Source organism: Lithobates pipiens, unplaced genomic scaffold, assembly GCF_037356315.1.
Source record: "Lithobates pipiens isolate NorthernLeopardFrog02 unplaced genomic scaffold, aLitPip1_a1.2 Scaffold_27, whole genome shotgun sequence".
Classification (NCBI taxonomy): domain Eukaryota; kingdom Metazoa; phylum Chordata; class Amphibia; order Anura; family Ranidae; genus Lithobates; species Lithobates pipiens.
Window position 1 is genome coordinate 230,950,097 of NW_027507788.1, and position 18,403 is coordinate 230,968,499.

Below are 18,403 nucleotides of genomic sequence, written 5' to 3' on the forward strand. Positions count from 1 at the left end.
ATGGATCGGTGGTTGGATGAGATGGATGGATAGAAGGAAAGAAGGTGGGAAGGATAATATGGATGGATTGGAGGGATGGGCAGATTGTGAAGGCTTGGAGGTGGTGAGATAAGTTGCAGTACATCTCTATACCTGGTAGGGGGCGATGATGGGTGATCCTGGAAAGGACAAAGTGTAAAGTTCATTGTGCAGAGCCCAGGACTGTGGTGGTTATCTGGAGTTGGGAGGAGTTGAAGGGAGGTGAGGCGAGGTTGGAGGACGGTGGACAGACAGTGGAAGGAGTTGGGAGGAGGTTGGAGGACGGTGGACAGAGGTGGAAGGAGTTGGGAGGACAGAGGTGGCCGCCATGTTGTCTCTTCTCTCTATTGTTGGTGTTTTTCTGTTCCTTTGTATTCTGCTCTTCTTTGGCGCGGTGTACACCGAGTCCTGTAAAGCGGAATATCCTCCGGGAATGGCCTGTTCAGCAGAACTGCGAAGTCTCCAGAGAATTCTGAGTTTCATGTCAGTCCTGGTGAGTTCCTGAATGTCGTCCTGAAGCGGCACTCCGCCCAGAACAGAGATCTCGGGTTTTGGTGGATGAAACCTCCGGAGAGTCTCTTATATCTCCGATGGATTCTGTGGGGGAGATTCCGGGGTCCTCCTGTTGGGGGCCGCCCTCATTGTCCAAGTTGGATTTTTATATTTATATCATGGGGAATGTAGGAGGCGGAGCCGGGACACACAGGTGGGTGGGGACACACACGGGTGAACGGAGTTGGGACGTCTTTGGGAGTTGGGAATTCCAGCCGGGAGATCTCACTGTCGGGGCACCTAGGACATATGGGAAGTCGGGGGCTGACTCCACCCACCGGGCTCCACCTATCTATAAAGTATCTTTATTGGGTGGACTGTACCTTTAAATAAAGACAAAAAGCCCCTCCTGTGCTCCAGGTTAGTATATGTGACTCGGAATGCGATGGAATTCGGCTCCATACAGGAAATGCTTCCTATTGAAAAGCTTTGTGGGTAACAAAGTAGAAATCCCTTTCCTTCCATACATTCCATACAGAGTGATCAGCAGTGTAAAATCTGCAATCTTCGTACTTTCTATTCATCTCTGGCAGAGTATTGCAGAATTCTGCATGGAGGAGGGAACTCTTCTGAGCCGGTCACCGGAGACAATTCCTCCGACTATTCATGGGTGGGGTGTAATCACAGGGGGCGGGGCTTGGTAATTGGCACTGTAGTCTTGCAGGGTCGGGTTCACACTCCAAGTACAATGTCTGCATGGAGTTTGTATGTTCTCTGGGATCTCTGCGGAGGAACGAATGTAGTCACGTTGGTGATTAGATTGTCAGCTCTGTTGGTGATATTTGCGGTTTATAAAGATAAATTGTAACCAAATCCAGATGATAGAAATCTTTGCTGTACAGGGTGACCCCAGGTGACCCCAGGCGAGGGTTTTTATTGGCAGAGGAGCTCACACGTCACAAGCCGGTTCTGTCACCTGTCAGATCAAAGCATTTGTGGCCGGCTTCAATCAGCCAATGACAAGCTGTGATCTGATTGGGGGGCGGGCTGAGATCATTGACAGATAAATTGAAGAACCTTTTATAGAGTTGCCTCCCCCCATGGCCATAATATGGAGTTGCCTTCCCACCATGACCATCAATATGGAGTTGCCTCCCCCCATGGCCATCAATATGGAGTTGCCTTCTCCCCATGACCATCAATATGGAGTTGCCTCCCCCCATGGCCATCAATATGGAGTTGCCTCCCCCATGGCCATCAATATGGAGTTGCCTCCCCCCAGGGCCATCAATATGGAGTTGCCTCCCCCCAGGGCCATCAATATGGAGTTGCCTCCCCCATGGCCATCAATATGGAGTTGCCTCCCCCCATGGCCATCAATATGGAGTTGCCTCCCCCCATGGCCATAATATGGAGTTGCCTCCCCCCATGGCCATCAATATGGAGTTGCCTTCTCCCCATGGCCATCAATATGGAGTTGCCTCCCCCATGGCCATAATATGGAGTTGCCTCCCCCCCCCATGGCCATCAATATGGAGTTGCCTCCCCCCAAGGCCATCAATATGGAGTTGCCTCCCCCCAAGGCCATCAATATGGAGTTGCCTCCCCCCAAGGCCATCAATATGGAGTTGCCTCCCCCCAAGGCCCTCAATATGAATTTGTCTCCCCCCATGGCCATCAATATGTAGTTGCCTCCCCCCATGGCCATCAATATGGAGTTGCCTCCCCCCATGGCCATCAATATGGAGTTGCCTCCCCCCCATGGCCATCAATATGGAGTTGCCTCCCCCCATGGCCATCAATATGGAGTTGCCTCCCCCCCATGGCCATCAATATGGAGTTGCCTCCCCCCCATGGCCATTAATATGGAGTTGCCTCCCCCAATGGCCATAATATAGAGTTGCCTCCCCCCATGGCCATCAATATGGAGTTGCCTCCCCCCCATGGCCATCAATATGGAGTTGCCTCCCCCCCCATGGCCATCAATATGGAGTTGCCTCCCCCCCCCATGGCCATCAATATGGAGTTGCCTCCCCCCCATGGCCATCAATATGGAGTTGCCTCCCCCCCATGGCCATTAAGATGGCGTTGCCTCCCCCCCATGGCCATTAAGATAGCGTTGCCTCCCCCCCAAGGCCATTAAGATGGCGTTGCCTCCCCCCATGGCCATTAAGATGGTGTTGCCTCCCCCCCATGGCCATTAAGATGGCGTTGCCTCCCCCCCATGGCCATTAAGATGGCGTTGCCTCCCCCCATGGCCATTAAGATGGCGTTGCCTCCCCCCCCATGGCCATCAATAAGGAGGCACAGTAATGTCTTTATGGAACTGGCTTTGTACACGGGGGGGCACAGTCACGTCTTTCCGTAGCTGGCTTTGTACACGGGGGGGGGGGGGGCACAGTCATGTATTTATGGAGCTGGCTTTGTACACGGGGGGGGGGGGCACAGTCATGTCTTTATTATGGAGCTGGCTTTGTACACGGGGGGGCACAGTCATGTATTTATGGAGCTGGCTTTGTACACGGGGGGGCACAGTCATGTCTTTATGGAGCTGGCTTTGTACACGGGGGGCACAGTCATGTCTTTATGGAGCTGGCTTTGTACACGGGGGGGGGGCACAGTCATGTCTTTATGGAGCTGGCTTTGTACATGGGGGGGGCACAGTCATGTCTTTATGGAGATGGCTTTGTACATGGGGGGGGCACAGTCATGTCTTTATGGAGATGGCTTTGTACACGGGGGGGGGCACAGTCATGTCTTTATGGAGCTGGCTTTGTACATGGGGGGGGCACAGTCATGTCTTTATGGAGCTGGCTTTGTACATGGGGGGGGGGGCACAGTCATGTCTTTATGGAGATGGCTTTGTACACGGGGGGGCACAGTCATGTCTTTATGGAGCTGGCTTTGTACACGGGGGGGGGGGGGAGGGGCACAGTCATGTCTTTATGGAGCTGGCTTTGTACATGGGGGGGGCACAGTCATGTCTTTATGGAGCTGGCTTTGTACATGGGGGGGGGGCACAGTCATGTCTTTATGGAGATGGCTTTGTACACGGGGGGGGCCAGGGGCGGATCCAGAGTCTAGTCTCGGGAGGGGCACTGCTATAAAATATGTTTTTTTGGTGGCAATTTATATGGGAAATGGCTGGTATTTGCGCTTCAATCATTACGGCACCATGGTTGTTATGGTGTCAGGATGATTGAAGCGCATTATTTCTATTAATACATTGTAATATAAAATTAAATGGTTCATCTCACCATAATGCAGAATCAGTGGGAGCCCTGAGGATGTCACTTGCCATGTCGCCTGCCACCAAATGTGGATTGTCACTTGCCACGTCACCTGCCACACATTGCGGATTGTCACTTGCCACGTAGCCTGCCACACATTGCGGATTGCCACTTGCAACGTAGCCTGCCACACATTGTGGATTGTCACTTGCCACGTCACCTGCCACCAGATGCGGATTGCCACGTAGCCTGCCACACATTGCGGATTGCCACTTGCCACGTCACCTGCCACACATTGCGGATTGTCACTTGCCACGTAGCCTGCCACACATTGCGGATTGCCACTTGCAACGTAGCCTGCCACACATTGTGGATTGTCACTTGCCACGTCACCTGCCACCAGATGCGGATTGCCACGTAGCCTGCCACACATTGCGGATTGCCACTTGCCACGTCACCTGCCACACATTGCGGATTGTCACTTGCCACGTCACCTGCCACCAGATGCGGATTGCCACGTAGCCTGCCACACATTGCGGATTGCCACTTGCCACGTCACCTGCCACACATTGCGGATTGTCACTTGCCACGTTGCCTGATACACATTGTGGATTGCCACTTGCCACGTCACCTGCCACACATTGGGGATTGTCACTTGCCACGTCACCTGCCACACATTGCGGATTGTCACTTGCCACGTCACCTGCCACACATTGCGGATTGTCACTTGCCACGTTGCCTGCCACACATTGCGGATTGCCACTTGCCACGTAGCCTGCCACACATTGCAGATTGTCATTTGCCACGTCACCTGCCACACATTGCGGATTGCCACTTGCCACGTAGCCTGCCACACATTGCGGATTGTCACTTGCCACGTCACCTGCCACACATTGCGGATTGTCACTTGCCACGTCACCTGCCACACATTGCGGATTGTCACTTGCCACGTTGCCTGCCACACATTGCGGATTGCCACTTGCCACGTAGCCTGCCACACATTGCGGATTGTCACTTGCCACGTCACCTGCCACACATTGCGGATTGCCACTTGCCACGTAGCCTGCCACACATTGCGGATTGTCACTTGCCACGTCACCTGCCACACATTGCGGATTGTCGCTTGCCACGTCACCTGCCACACATTGCGGATTGCCACGTCACCTGCCACACATTGCGGATTGCCACTTGCCACGTCACCTGCCACACATTGCGGATTGTCGCTTGCCACGTCACCTGCCACACATTGCGGATTGTCACTTGCCACGTCACCTGCCACACATTGCGAATTGCCACTTGCCACGTAGTCTGCCACACATTGCGGATTGCCACTTGCCACGTAGTCTGCCACACATTGCGGATTGCCACTTGCCACATAGTCTGCCACACATTGCGGATTGCCACTTGCCACGAAGCCTGCCACACATTGCGGATTGTCACCTACTGTGTCACTTTTCTGCTAAGGTGGTCCTTTTGTTGGGTCCCAGAGTGAAGATAGGCAGCAGAGAGATGATGCAATCTCTCTGCTGCACACAGCTTCTTACACAGTGAGGGCAGGACTGGAGGGATGCAGGGCAGTGAGAGATGATGTCATCTCCCTGCTCCCCTGCCTGCTGGCTTCCTAATTGGCCAGCAGCCCTCCTAAGCTGCCCAGCTGCCCCCCCCCCCCCCTCACCCATCCACTCAGCGAGGGTACCCGCAGAACCGGCCGCGATTGGACCCGCGGAACCGGCCCGCTGGTACCCGCGGAACCGGCCGCGATTGGACCCGCGGAACCGACCCGCTGGTACCCGCGGAACCGGCCGCGATTGGACCCGCGGAACCGGCCCGCTGGTACCCGCGGAACCGGCCGCGATTGGACCCGCGGAACCGGCCCGCGGGTACCCGCGGAACCGGCCGCGATTGGACCCGCGGAACCGGCTTTGCTGTCATATGCCGGTATTCTCGGAGGGGGCAATTGACCCGTTGCCCCCCCCCTGGATCCGCCCCTGGGGGGGGCACAGTCATGTCTTTATGGAGATGGCTTTGTATACGGGGGGTTGGAGGGGCACAGTCATGTCTTTATGGAGCTGGCTTTGTACACGGGGGGGGCACAGTCATGTCTTTATGGAGCTGGCTTTGTACATGGGGGGGGGGGGGCACAGTCATGGTGGAAGAGGAAAGGGTCTTCCCCGAATTTTAACCACAAGGTTGAAAGAGCACAATTGTCTCCGATTACCGGGACCTTCACTGGAGACCCCTGAACTCCATCATTTGGGGGGGATTCACATACTTTTGGTAATATATAGATGATGTTTTTAACCTCTTGGTACCAAGTGGCCGCATATTTGTAAACCGACACTGAGGGCGCACCTCCAGCAAAGTTACGGCTAACGGAAATCTCCCAATTGCTGATTGTGATCCGGAGCTTTCCAACCATGTGACCTCTGTGACAGGCAATCACGGCTGTCACATGATCACAAACCCCGCCCCGCCTCCCTAAACCCCTTAAAGGGCCAGGAGTTGCTGGCGCCAAGGGGTTAATCATTTTAAAATATATCCAGTGAAGTAAATCCAAACCAGGATACCGTATGTTCCCTGATGTGTTACAATCATTTGGTTCCTCTAACTTGTAATAATTAGTGGTCGTGTTTTCCTCTCCGTGGATTAGGGCCGCACCCTGGAAAAGTTCTCTATCAGCACAGAGATCTCTATTGTTCACCTTTTGGAAAGATTGTTTAATGAAAAGTCAGAAGATGATCCCGAGCTCTTCACAAAGGACTTGAAATTTGAAGGTGTGCCGGTGAGAGTCTACCAGCCCAGAGAGCCGTCCGCCGGGCAGCGTAAAGGAGTCCTGTTCTTCCACGGAGGAGGCTTTGTGCAAGGAAATCTTGGTATGTTTCCTCTCAGATACCAACTGCCTTTTCATGTCGGTTACAATGTATAATTGCTGCCAGCCTGCCGCTTATAGCAGAGAAAGGACCGATATCTACAGTCCACTGCCCACAAGTTGGAGTTCCTCCAGTCCAGTAGGCCGAAACGTGACAGTTGGTGGCGGTCAGTGGGGTTAGGGTTACCACCTCAATCCTTTAAAACCAAACACATATTAATTACACAGGTTCTGTGGCTGATTAATGTGGTAATTAAACTCACTCGGTGCCTCATCTACATTAAATTAGCATCAGAACCTGTGTATTTCATATGTGTTTGGGTTTAAAGGGATGAGGTGGCAACTCTAGGTGGGGTGGGTGGCAGTCGGATGGGTTGGTAGAGTCAGTAGAATTGGTGGCAGTCGGTGGGTGGCAGTCGTAGGGGTTGGTGGAGTTGGTGGCAATCAGATGGGTTAGTGGAGTCAGTAGAATTAGTGGCATTCGTTGGGGTGGGTGGCAGTCGGATGGGTTGGTGGAGTCAGTAGAATTGGTGGCATTCGTTGCGGTGGGTGACAGTCGGAGGGATTGGTGGAGTCAGTGGAATTGGTGGCAGTCAGTTGGGTGGGTGGCAGTCGGATGGGTTGGTGGAGTCAGTGGAATTGGTGGCAGTCGGTGGGGTGGGTGGCAGTCGGAGGGGTTGGTGGAGTCAGTGGAATTGGTGGCAGTTGGTGGGGTTGGTGGAGTCAATGGAATTGGTGGCAGTCAGTTGGGTGGGTGGCAATCGGAGGGGTTGGTGGAGTCAGTGGAATTGGTAGCAGTCGGAGGGGTTGGCGGAGTCAGTAGAATTGGTGGCGTTCGGTGGGGTGGGTGGCAGTTGGATGGGTTGGTGGAGTCGATAGAATTAGTGGCATTTGTTGGGGTGGGTGGCAGTCGGAGGGGTTGGTGGAGTCGGTAGAATTAGTGGCATTCGTTGGGGTGGGTGGCAGTCGGAGGGGTTGGTGGAGGCAGTAGAATTAGTGGCATTCGTTGGGGTGGGTGGCAGTCGGAGGGGTTGGTGGAGTCAGTAGAAATGGTGGCAGTCGGGGTGGGTGGCAGTCGGAGGGGTTGGTGGAGTCAGTGCAATTGGTGGCAGTCAGTTGGGTGGGTGGCAGTCGGAGGGGTTGGTGGAGTCAGTGGAATTGGTGGCAGTCAGTTGGGTGGGTGGCAGTCGGAGGGGTTGGTGGAGTCAGTGGAATTGGTGGCAGTTGGTGGGGTTGGCGGAGTCAGTAAAATTGGTGGCGTTTGGTGGGGTGGGTGGCAGTCGGATGGGTTGGTGGAGTCGATAGAATTATTGGCATATGTTGGGGTGGGTGGCAGTCAGAGGGGTTGGTGGAGTCGATAGAATTAGTAGCATTTGTTGGGGTGGATGGCAGTCGGAGGGGTTGGTGGAGTCAGTAGAATTGGTGGCATTCGGTGGGGTGGGTGGCAGTCGGAGGGGTTGGTGGAGTCAGTAGAACTGGTGGCAGTCGGTGGGGTGGGTGGCAGTCAGATGGGTTGGTGGAGTCAGTGGAATTGGTGGCAGTCAGTTGGGTGGGTGGCAATCGGAGGGGTTGGTGGAGTCAGTGGAATTGGTGGCAGTCGGAGGGGTTGGTGGAGTCAGTAGAATTGGTGGCGTTCGGTGGGGTGGTTGGCAGTCGGATGGGTTGGTGGAGTCGATAGAATTAGTGGCATTTGTTGGGGTGGGTGGCAGTCAGAGGGGTTGGTGGAGTCGATAGAATTAGTGGCATTTGTTGGGGTGGATGGCCGTCGGAGGGGTTGGTGGAGTCGGTAGAATTAGTGGCATTCGTTGGGGTGGGTGGCAGTCGGAGGGGTTGGTGGAGACAGTAGAAATGGTGGCAGTCGGTGGGGTGGGTGGCAGTCGGAGGGGTTGGTGGAGTCAGTGGAATTGGTGGCAGTCAGTTGGGTGGGTGGCAGTTGGAGGGGTTGGTGGAGTCAGTAGAATTGATGGCATTCGGTGGGGTGGGTGGCAGTCGGATGGGTTGGTGGAGTCGATAGAATTAGTGGCATTTGTTGGGGTGGGTGGCAGTTGGAGGAGTTGGTGGAGTCGGTAGAATTAGTGGCATTCGTTGGGGTGGGTGGCAGTTGGAGGGGTTGGTGGAGTTGGTAGAATTAGTGGCATTCGTTGGGGTGGGTGGCAGTCGGAGGGGTTGGTGGAGTCAGTAGAACTGGTGGCAGTCGGTGGGGTGGGTGGCAGTCAGATGGGTTGGTGGAGTCGATAGAATTAGTGGCATTTGTTGGGGTGGGTGGCAGTCGGAGGGGTTGGTGGAGTCGGTAGAATTAGTGGCATTCGTTGGGGTGGGTGGCAGTCGGAGGGGTTGGTGGAGTCAGTAGAAATGGTGGCAGTCGGTGGGGTGGGTGGCAGTCGGAGGGGTTGGTGGAGTCAGTGGAATTGGTGGCAGTCAGTTGGGTGGGTGGCAATCGGAGGGGTTGGTGGAGTCAGTGGAATTGGTGGCAGTCGGAGGGGTTGGTGGAGTCAGTAGAATTGGTGGCGTTCGGTGGGGTGGTTGGCAGTCGGATGGGTTGGTGGAGTCGATAGAATTAGTGGCATTTGTTGGGGTGGGTGGCAGTTGGAGGAGTTGGTGGAGTCGGTAGAATTAGTGGCATTTGTTGGGGTGGGTGGCAGTTGGAGGGGTTGGTGGAGTTGGTAGAATTAGTGGCATTCGTTGGGGTGGGTGGCAGTCGGAGGGGTTGGTGGAGTCAGTAGAAATGGTGGCAGTCGGTGGGGTGGGTGGCAGTCGGAGGGGTTGGTGGAGTCAGTGGAATTGGTGGCAGTCAGTTGGGTGGGTGGCAGTCGGAGGGGTTGGTGGAGTCAGTGGAATTGGTGGCAGTCGGAGGGGTTGGTGGAGTCAGTGGAATTGGTGGCAGTCAGTGGGGTGGGTGGCAGTCGGAGGGGTTGGTGGAGTCAGTGGAATTGGTGGCAGTCGGAGGGGTTGGTGGAGTCAGTAGAATTGATGGCATTCGGTGGGGTGGGTGGCAGTCGGATGGGTTGGTGGAGTCGATAGAATTAGTGGCATTTGTTGGGGTGGGTGGCAGTTGGAGGAGTTGGTGGAGTCGGTAGAATTAGTGGCATTCGTTGGGGTGGGTGGCAGTTGGAGGGGTTGGTGGAGTCAGTAGAATTAGTGGCATTCGTTGGGGTGGGTGGCAGTCGGAGGGGTTGGTGGAGTCAGTAGAAATGGTGGCAGTCGGTGGGGTGGGTGGCAGTCGGAGGGGTTGGTGGAGTCAGTGGAATTGGTGGCAGTCAGTTGTGTGGGTGGCAGTCGGAGGGGTTGGTGGAGTCAGTGGAATTGGTGGCAGTCGGAGGGGTTGGTGGAGTCAGTGGAATTGGTGGCAGTCAGTGGGGTGGGTGGCAGTCGGAGGGGTTGGTGGAGTCAGTGGAATTGGTGGCCGTTGGTGGGGTTGGTGGAGTCAATGGAATTGGTGGCAGTCAGTTGGGTGGGTGGCAATCGGAGGGGTTGGTGGAGTCAGTGGAATTGGTGGCAGTCGGAGGGGTTGGTGGAGTCAGTAGAATTGGTGGCGTTCGGTGGGGTGGGTGGCAGTCGGATGGGTTGGTGGAGTCGGTAGAATTAGTGGCATTCGTTGGGGTGGGTGCCAGTCGGAGGGGTTGGTGGAGACAGTAGAAATGGTGGCAGTCGGTGGGGTGGGTGGCAGTCGGAGGGGTTGGTGGAGTCAGTAGAATTGGTGGCAGTCAGTTGGGTGGGTGGCAGTTGGAGGGGTTGGTGGAGTCAGTAGAATTGATGGCATTCGGTGGGGTGGGTGGCAGTCGGATGGGTTGGTGGAGTCGATAGAATTAGTGGCATTTGTTGGGGTGGGTGGCAGTCGGCGAGGTTGGTGGAGTCGGTAGAATTAGTGGCATTCGTTGGGGTGGGTGGCAGTCGGAGGGGTTGGTGGAGTCGATAGAATTAGTGGCATTTGTTGGGGTGGGTGGCAGTCGGAGAGGTTGGTGGAGTCGGTAGAATTAGTGGCATTCGTTGGGGTGGGTGGCAGTCGGAGGGGTTGGTGGAGTCAGTAGAAATGGTGGCAGTCAGTGGGGTGGGTGGCAGTCGGATGGGTTGGCGGAGTCGGTAGAATTAGTGGCATTCGTTGGGGTGGGTGGCAGTTGGAGGGGTTGGTGGAGTCGGTAGAATTAGTGGCATTCGTTGGGGTGGGTGGCAGTCGGAGGGATTGGTGGAGTCAGTAGAAATGGTGGCAGTCGGTGGGGTGGGTGGCAGTCGGAGGGGTTGGTGGAATCAGTGGAATTGGTGGCAGTCAGTTGTGTGGGTGGCAGTCGGAGGGGTTGGTGGAGTCAGTGGAATTGGTGGCAGTCGGAGGGGTTGGTGGAGTCAGTGTAATTGGTGGCAGTCAGTGGGGTGGGTGGCAGTCGGAGGGGTTGGTGGAGTCAGTGGAATTGGTGGCAGTCGGAGGGGTTGGTGGAGTCAGTAGAATTGATGGCATTCGGTGGGGTGGGTGGCAGTCGGATGGGTTGGTGGAGTCGATAGAATTAGTGGCATTTGTTGGGGTGGGTGGCAGTTGGAGGAGTTGGTGGAGTCAGTAGAATTAGTGGCATTCGTTGGGGTGGGTGGCAGTCGGAGGGGTTGGTGGAGTCAGTAGAAATGGTGGCAGTCGGTGGGGTGGGTGGAGTCAGTGGAATTGGTGGCAGTCAGTTGTGTGGGTGGCAGTCGGAGGGGTTGGTGGAGTCAGTGGAATTGGTGGCAGTCGGAGGGGTTGGTGGAGTCAGTGGAATTGGTGGCAGTTGGTGGGGTTGGTGGAGTCAATGGAATTGGTGGCAGTCAGTTGGGTGGGTGGCAATCGGAGGGGTTGGTGGAGTCAGTGGAATTGGTGGCAGTCGGAGGGGTTGGTGGAGTCAGTAGAATTGGTGGCGTTCGGTGGGGTGGGTGGCAGTCGGATGGGTTGGTGGAGTCGATAGAATTAGTGGCATTTGTTGGGGTGGGTGGCAGTCGGAGAGGTTGGTGGAGTCGGTAGAATTAGTGGCATTCGTTGGGGTGGGTGGCAGTCGGAGGGGTTGGTGGAGTCAGTAGAAATGGTGGCAGTCAGTGGGGTGGGTGGCAGTCGGATGGGTTGGCGGAGTCGGTAGAATTAGTGGCATTCGTTGGGGTGGGTGGCAGTTGGAGGGGTTGGTGGAGTCGGTAGAATTAGTGGCATTCGTTGGGGTGGGTGGCAGTCGGAGGGATTGGTGGAGTCAGTAGAAATGGTGGCAGTCGGTGGGGTGGGTGGCAGTCGGAGGGGTTGGTGGAGTCAGTGGAATTGGTGGCAGTCAGTTGTGTGGGTGGCAGTCGGAGGGGTTGGTGGAGTCAGTGGAATTGGTGGCAGTCGGAGGGGTTGGTGGAGTCAGTGGAATTGGTGGCAGTCAGTGGGGTGGGTGGCAGTCGGAGGGGTTGGTGGAGTCAGTGGAATTGGTGGCAGTTGGTGGGGTTGGTGGAGTCAATGGAATTGGTGGCAGTCAGTTGGGTGGGTGGCAATCGGAGGGGTTGGTGGAGTCAGTGGAATTGGTGGCAGTCGGAGGGGTTAGTGGAGTCAGTAGAATTGGTGGCGTTCGGTGGGGTGGGTGGCAGTCGGATGGGTTGGTGGAGTCGATAGAATTAGTGGCATTTGTTGGGGTGGGTGGCAGTCAGAGGGGTTGGTGGAGTCGATAGAATTAGTGGCATTTGTTGGGGTGGATGGCAGTCGGAGGGGTTGGTGGAGTCGGTAGAATTAGTGGCATTCGTTGGAGTGGGTGGCAGTCGGAGGGGTTGGTGGAGACAGTAGAAATGGTGGCAGTCGGTGGGGTGGGTGGCAGTCGGAGGGGTTGGTGGAGTCAGTGGAATTGGTGGCAGTCAGTTGGGTGGGTGGCAGTTGGAGGGGTTGGTGGAGTCAGTAGAATTGATGGCATTCGGTGGGGTGGGTGGCAGTCGGATGGGTTGGTGGAGTCGATAGAATTAGTGGCATTTGTTGGGGTGGGTGGCAGTTGGAGGAGTTGGTGGAGTCGGTAGAATTAGTGGCATTCGTTGGGGTGGGTGGCAGTTGGAGGGGTTGGTGGAGTCGGTAGAATTAGTGGCATTCGTTGGGGTGGGTGGCAGTCGGAGAGGTTGGTGGAGTCGGTAGAATTAGTGGCATTCGTTGGGGTGGGTGGCAGTCGGAGGGGTTGGTGGAGTCAGTAGAAATGGTGGCATTCGTTGGGGTAGGTGGCAGTCGGAGGGGTTGGTGGAGTCAGTAGAAATGGTGGCAGTCAGTGGGGTGGGTGGCAGTCGGATGGGTTGGTGGAGTCGATAGAATTAGTGGCATTCGTTGGGGTGGGTGGCAGTCGGAGGGGTTGGTGGAGTCAGTAGAAATGTTGGCAGTCGGAGGGGTTGGTGGAGTCAGTGGAATTGGTGGCAGTCGGAGGGGTTGGCGGAGTCAGTAGAATTGGTGGCATTGGGTGGGTGGCAGTCGGATGGGTTGGTGGAGTCGATAGAATTAGTGGCATTCGTTGGGGTGGGTGGCAGTCGGAGGGGTTGGTGGAGTCGGTAGAATTAGTGGCATTCGTTGGGGTGGGTGGCAGTCGGAGGGGTTGGTGGAGTGAGTAGAAATGGTGGCAGTCAGTGGGGTGGGTGGCAGTCAGATGGGTTGGTGGAGTCGATAGAATTAGTGGCATTCGTTGGGGTAGGTGGCAGTCGGAGGGGTTGGTGGAGTCAGTAGAAATGGTGGCAGTCAGTGGGGTGGGTGGCAGTCGGATGGGTTGGTGGAGTCGATAGAATTAGTGGCATTCGTTGGGGTGGGTGGTAGTCGGAGGGGTTGGTGGAGTCAGTGGAATTGGTGGCAGTCGGAGGGGTTGGTGGAGTCAGTAGAATTGGTGGCATTGGGTGGGTGGCAGTCGGATGGGTTGGTGGAGTCGATAGAATTAGTGGCATTCGTTGGGGTGGGTGGCAGTCGGAGGGGTTGGTGGAGTCGGTAGAATTGGTGGCAGTCGGTTGGGTTAGGTGGCAGTCAGTGGTGTTGGTGGTAACAGTTTTCCATTTTGTGTGACCATACAATCAGAGATCCTGGTACAACTTCTTTTCTATGCTGTGAATTGTATTCATTGGATTTTCGGTGGCTGAAAAATCTCCGCCTCCTCAGCTCATTATTGTCCGTTTCTTCTGTAGATGTCTATGACAAACTTTGCCGAAAAATCTCAAAGAGGGCCGGAGTTGTGCTGGTGTCAGTCGGGTGAGAAGTCTTTATTCTCTTATCTCTTCTAGTGCTTTTCAACAAAGGAATCCCACAATTGTACAAGAATATGGAAATATGGAACATCAAGAAGTGCTGTGTGGGAAATTGTCTTCATGTGGTTGGGGTCATATCCTAATCCGGGGTTCAGCACTGGACGTCAGGAGATTCGATATGAGTGTGAAGGGGGCGCTCTCTGTGATGGAGGGATCACATGAGAACCCCCCCATTCTGGGCTTGTCTTAGGGTAGGCCACCCCTCTTTTAATTAAAATCTCCCAGGTGAAATAATCTGGTCATCTTATACCAAGGTTCTCTGCAACTGGAATCGGCTGGAGGTGGTCACAGGGGCAGAACCAGAACATGCCGAAGAGATAAGACCCTCCCAACTTGTGGGCGGAGCCTACTCACCTGGCATGAAGGGTCTCCTCTCCATTTGGGATATGCCCTCACCAATGGAAGAGGAAGAGTCACATTCAGGCAACACTGTGACTTAGAATTGAGCTGGGGCTACCCGTGGCTAGGTCCCCGAGGTCTCCGCCATGTAGGTTCAGTCCTGGCTGCTGGGGCACCGACCACTAGGGAGGGAATTGAAAAACGACCCCCTCGCTATAGAGAACCCATCAGCCCTGCGGGTACTGTGCTTCTGCTGTCCTGCCATCTCAATACCTGGTGTTTGTTGCCTTTAGCACCCACATGTCCTCCTCCTCACCCCACGTGTCTGTGATTGGGCCTTGTGCTTTGTCATGTGCCATGCCCCACCATGCACCACCATGCACCACCACCATACACCCCATTGCAGCGACTTCAGACCAAGCATTGAACAGAACAAGTGAATGTGACACCGTCTCTCACACTTCTTCCATTCATATTCCTGCACCACCCAACTCCAGCTGCCCATAGCAAACCTTCACCACAAAGCAAAGTCCATTCGGCACAAGTCCATTCGGCACAAGTCCATTCGGCACAAGTCCATTCGGCACAAGTCCATTCGGCACAAGTCCATTCGGCACAAGTCCATTCGGCACAAGTCCATTCGGCACAAGTCCATTCGGCACAAGTCCATTCGGCACAAGTCCATTCCACACAAGTCCATTCGGCACAAGTCCATTCGGCACAAGTCCATTTCAGGTGGAATCCTTTTTACAGTTGAATCCCGAAAGGGGGTCCCCAATAGGGAGGCCACGCTCTCCAGCAGGACTACATAATGCAGCAGTCCTTCCCCTTGTAATGCTATGTGGAAGAGAGCCAGGCCTTGAGCCCTCACCTTGTATAAATGGGCCCTCAACAAAGGGGGGGGGGGGAGGGGGCCATGTACAACCCCAGGAAATAGAAAAATGTACAGCCCAGTAAAATAGAACTTTATCAAGGATCACTTTACACACAGCAATACAACCCAGCCTACAGGCTCACCGGGAAACACCTTGGGTTGAGGTCTGTAGCCAGGAAAATGGATGCCAAGGATGGCCTTTAAATCAAATTGGTGCTCTTCTTCTTCATTTATAGAGATGAAGGCATTGTTGGGGGGAATCCTGTGATCTCTATGAGAGGTAAAGGGGGACACACAAACAATTCACATGAACAGTATATCTGATGGAAGGTCCACTGGAAGGGTCCACAGTCTGGGGGTTTAATGCCACATTGAAGTCCTTCTTAACTCTCTGATGTTTCTTTAGGTATCGCCTGGCCCCAGAACACCTGTACCCCGCCGCATTCCAAGATTGCCTGAAGGCTTCCATCCACTTCCTGAGGACAGCTCTGGATTTCGGGGTCAATCCCTCTTCTATCATCACTTGTGGGGACAGTGCGGGTGGGACTCTCACAGCTGCCGTATCACAAGCTCTGGTGACCAGGAAGGATATTCCCCGACCTCTGGCCCAGGTGATGATCTACCCCGTACTCCAGATGGTTGACTTCAACTTACCTTCGTACCAACAAAACCGCGGTGTGCCCCCCCTACTGCGAGAACGCATCCTGTTCTACATACTGACCTATATATTAGGAGGGGACCTGTCTGCTTCAAGAGATGTGCAGAACGGCAGCCATGTCCCTCCGGATGTGAGGAAGAAGTTCTCCAAGTGGCTGAGTGTGGATCATATCCCAGAGGAGGTTGTGGGGTACATGAGGTGCGCGGGGTACACGCCGCACACCATGGCCGCCTTCGACAAAAATCTCTATCAGAAGCTCAAACAAGTCTTTGAACCTTCGTGTTCTCCTCTGATGGCTGAGGACGCCGTGCTTCACCTGCTACCGAAATCTTATATCCTAACATGTGAGTTCGATGTTCTCCGTGATGAGGGGATCCTCTACAAGAAACGTCTGGAGGACAACGGGGTGTCCGTCACCTGGCACCATATCAAAGATGGCTTCCATGGGGTCATGAGCTTGTATGACCAGTGGGTCTGTGAATCGGGGATACAGGCCATGGACAGTATTGTTGGCTTCATAAAAGATGCCTGAGATGTGTCCTGAACATGAGTGTGAACATCTGTGTGATAATGGTTGGGTCACCCAACAGAAAGGACATTCCATTCTACTATCCATCCAGTCACACCTACCGTCCAGTCACACCTACCGTCCAATCACATCTACCATCCAGGCGCATCGGCCGTCCAATCGCATCTACCATCCAGGCGCATCTGCCGTCCAGGCGCATCGGCCGTCCAATCGCATCTGCCGTCCAATCGCATCTGCCGTTCAGGCGCATCTACCGTCCAGGCGCATCTGCCGTCCAATCGCATCTGCCGTCCAATCGCATCTGCCGTCCAGTCACATTTGCCGTCCAGTCTGTCAGAAAGTTTGAATGATTAATTAAGTCAGTGATATCAACTAATTAATTGCTATACAAGCAGTGCCTCCAGCTTTCATCCGGCTAATTAGCATAATTTTTTTTTTTTAATAAAGTATTTACCAATCAAGTCACTAATCAGTCTGATTTCTCATATGACATCATTAGATGAATGCAGCGATGACAATAATTAGTATTTAGGCCCAGGAACGAGGATGAATTATATCATTGACTTTCCACCCAATCAGACCTTCCCCTCGGGTTCTTCTGCAGCAGAATGGAAGGGAAGAGTCAATGCTGCTTCACTTACTCAGGTTACTAAAGGAGTTGTGGAGGCAGAAGGTGCATTCTATGCATTAAGATAAAATACCTTCTGTGTGTAGCCCCCCCTCCCCCCCAGCACCCCCAAATTACCCACCTGAGCCCCTTCTCTCTCCTGCAACGTCCACAATCCCCTCAGCCATCCAATACACTCCTCCTGATTGCCTGAGAGAGCAGCAGCGTTATTGGCTCCCACAGCTGTCAATCAAAGCCAGTCAGCCAATCAGGGGAGAGAGGGGGCGGGGCCAGGTCAGGGCTCCATGTCTGAATGGATACACGGAGCTCTGACTCAGCTTGGGTGACCCCTGTAGCAAGCTGCTGGCTGAGGGGGCACTCAAAGAAGGGAGGGGCTAGGAGGAGCAAAGAGGGACCCGAGAAGAGGAGGATCGGGGCCACTCTGTGCAAAACCAACTGCACAGAGGAGGTAAGTACAACATGTTTGTTATTTAAAAACAAAACAAAAAATGAGCCTTTACGGTCACTTTACTCCTGAGGTGGAGATGATACCGGGGAATAAAATATAATGTCAAAAATCGATTATAGAAAATAATGAAGCACACAGGAAAGGTGGTGAGGAACATAGCGGGTGATCCTGGCTGGGACCGACTACCAACGGGGCTGGACTTTGTAGTTCATTTCAGATGCCACAATATTTTGTGAGGAGGACTTTGTAGCTGACCACATGTGAGTCCAGTCGGCACCCTCCAATGGGATTTCCACGTCTTCTATTTAGAGGTGTGGGGGAGGGGGGGGAGCAATTGAATGTAGAGGGCTGAAATTGGACTTCTCCTGAGTGGATCGTTGTTATAGACTTGTTCAAAACTGGACATGGAAGGGGAGAGGAGTCCTTGGGGATTGAGGGCATAGAAGTGTTTTAAGCTGAAGGTATCAGGCAGTGGTGTCACTAAGGTTGGTGTCGCCCAGTGGGGTAAAACATGGTGTCACCCCCCCCTCCACCAACTATAGTCGCCCCTTAGTACAGACCCCCCTCCATCAGTACAGACCCCCCCTTCACCAATTATAGTCCTCCCTCAGTATAGACCCCCCGGCTAATAAGTATAGACCCCCCTCGATCAGTACAGACCCCTTTCCAAGTATAGACCCCCCCAGGACATAGCACCCCCTCTATTAGTACAGACCCCCCAGGACATAGCACCCCCTCTATTAGTACAGACCCCCCAGGACATAGCACCCCGCTCTACTAGTACAGACCCGCAGGACATAGCACCCCCTCTATTAGTACAGACCCCCCAGGACATAGCACCCCCTCTATTAGTACAGACCCTCCCAGGACATAGCACCCCCTCTATTAGTACAGACCCCCAGGACATAGCACCCCCTCTATTAGTACAGACCCCCAGGACATAGCACCCCCTCTATTAGTACAGACCCCCAGGACATAGCACCCCCTCTATTAGTACAGACCCCCAGGACATAGCACCCCCTCTATTAGTACAGACCCCCCAGGACATAGCACCCCCTCTATTAGTACAGACCCCCCAGGAC

General features: G+C 54.4%; 1 protein-coding gene across 1 annotated transcript; it reads left to right on the forward strand.

Annotated features, from left to right (window-relative positions):
• Positions 1 to 229: 229 nt before the first annotated feature.
• LOC143934619 (arylacetamide deacetylase-like 4) lies at positions 230 to 16,710 on the forward strand. Its single transcript, XM_077458373.1, has 4 exons — positions 230 to 511; positions 6,391 to 6,613; positions 13,726 to 13,789; positions 15,465 to 16,710. The coding sequence occupies exons 1-4, from the start codon at positions 347 to 349 to the stop codon at positions 16,246 to 16,248; spliced, it is 1,236 nt and encodes a 411-aa protein (XP_077314499.1). The 5' UTR covers positions 230 to 346; the 3' UTR covers positions 16,249 to 16,710.
• Positions 16,711 to 18,403: the final 1,693 nt, after the last annotated feature.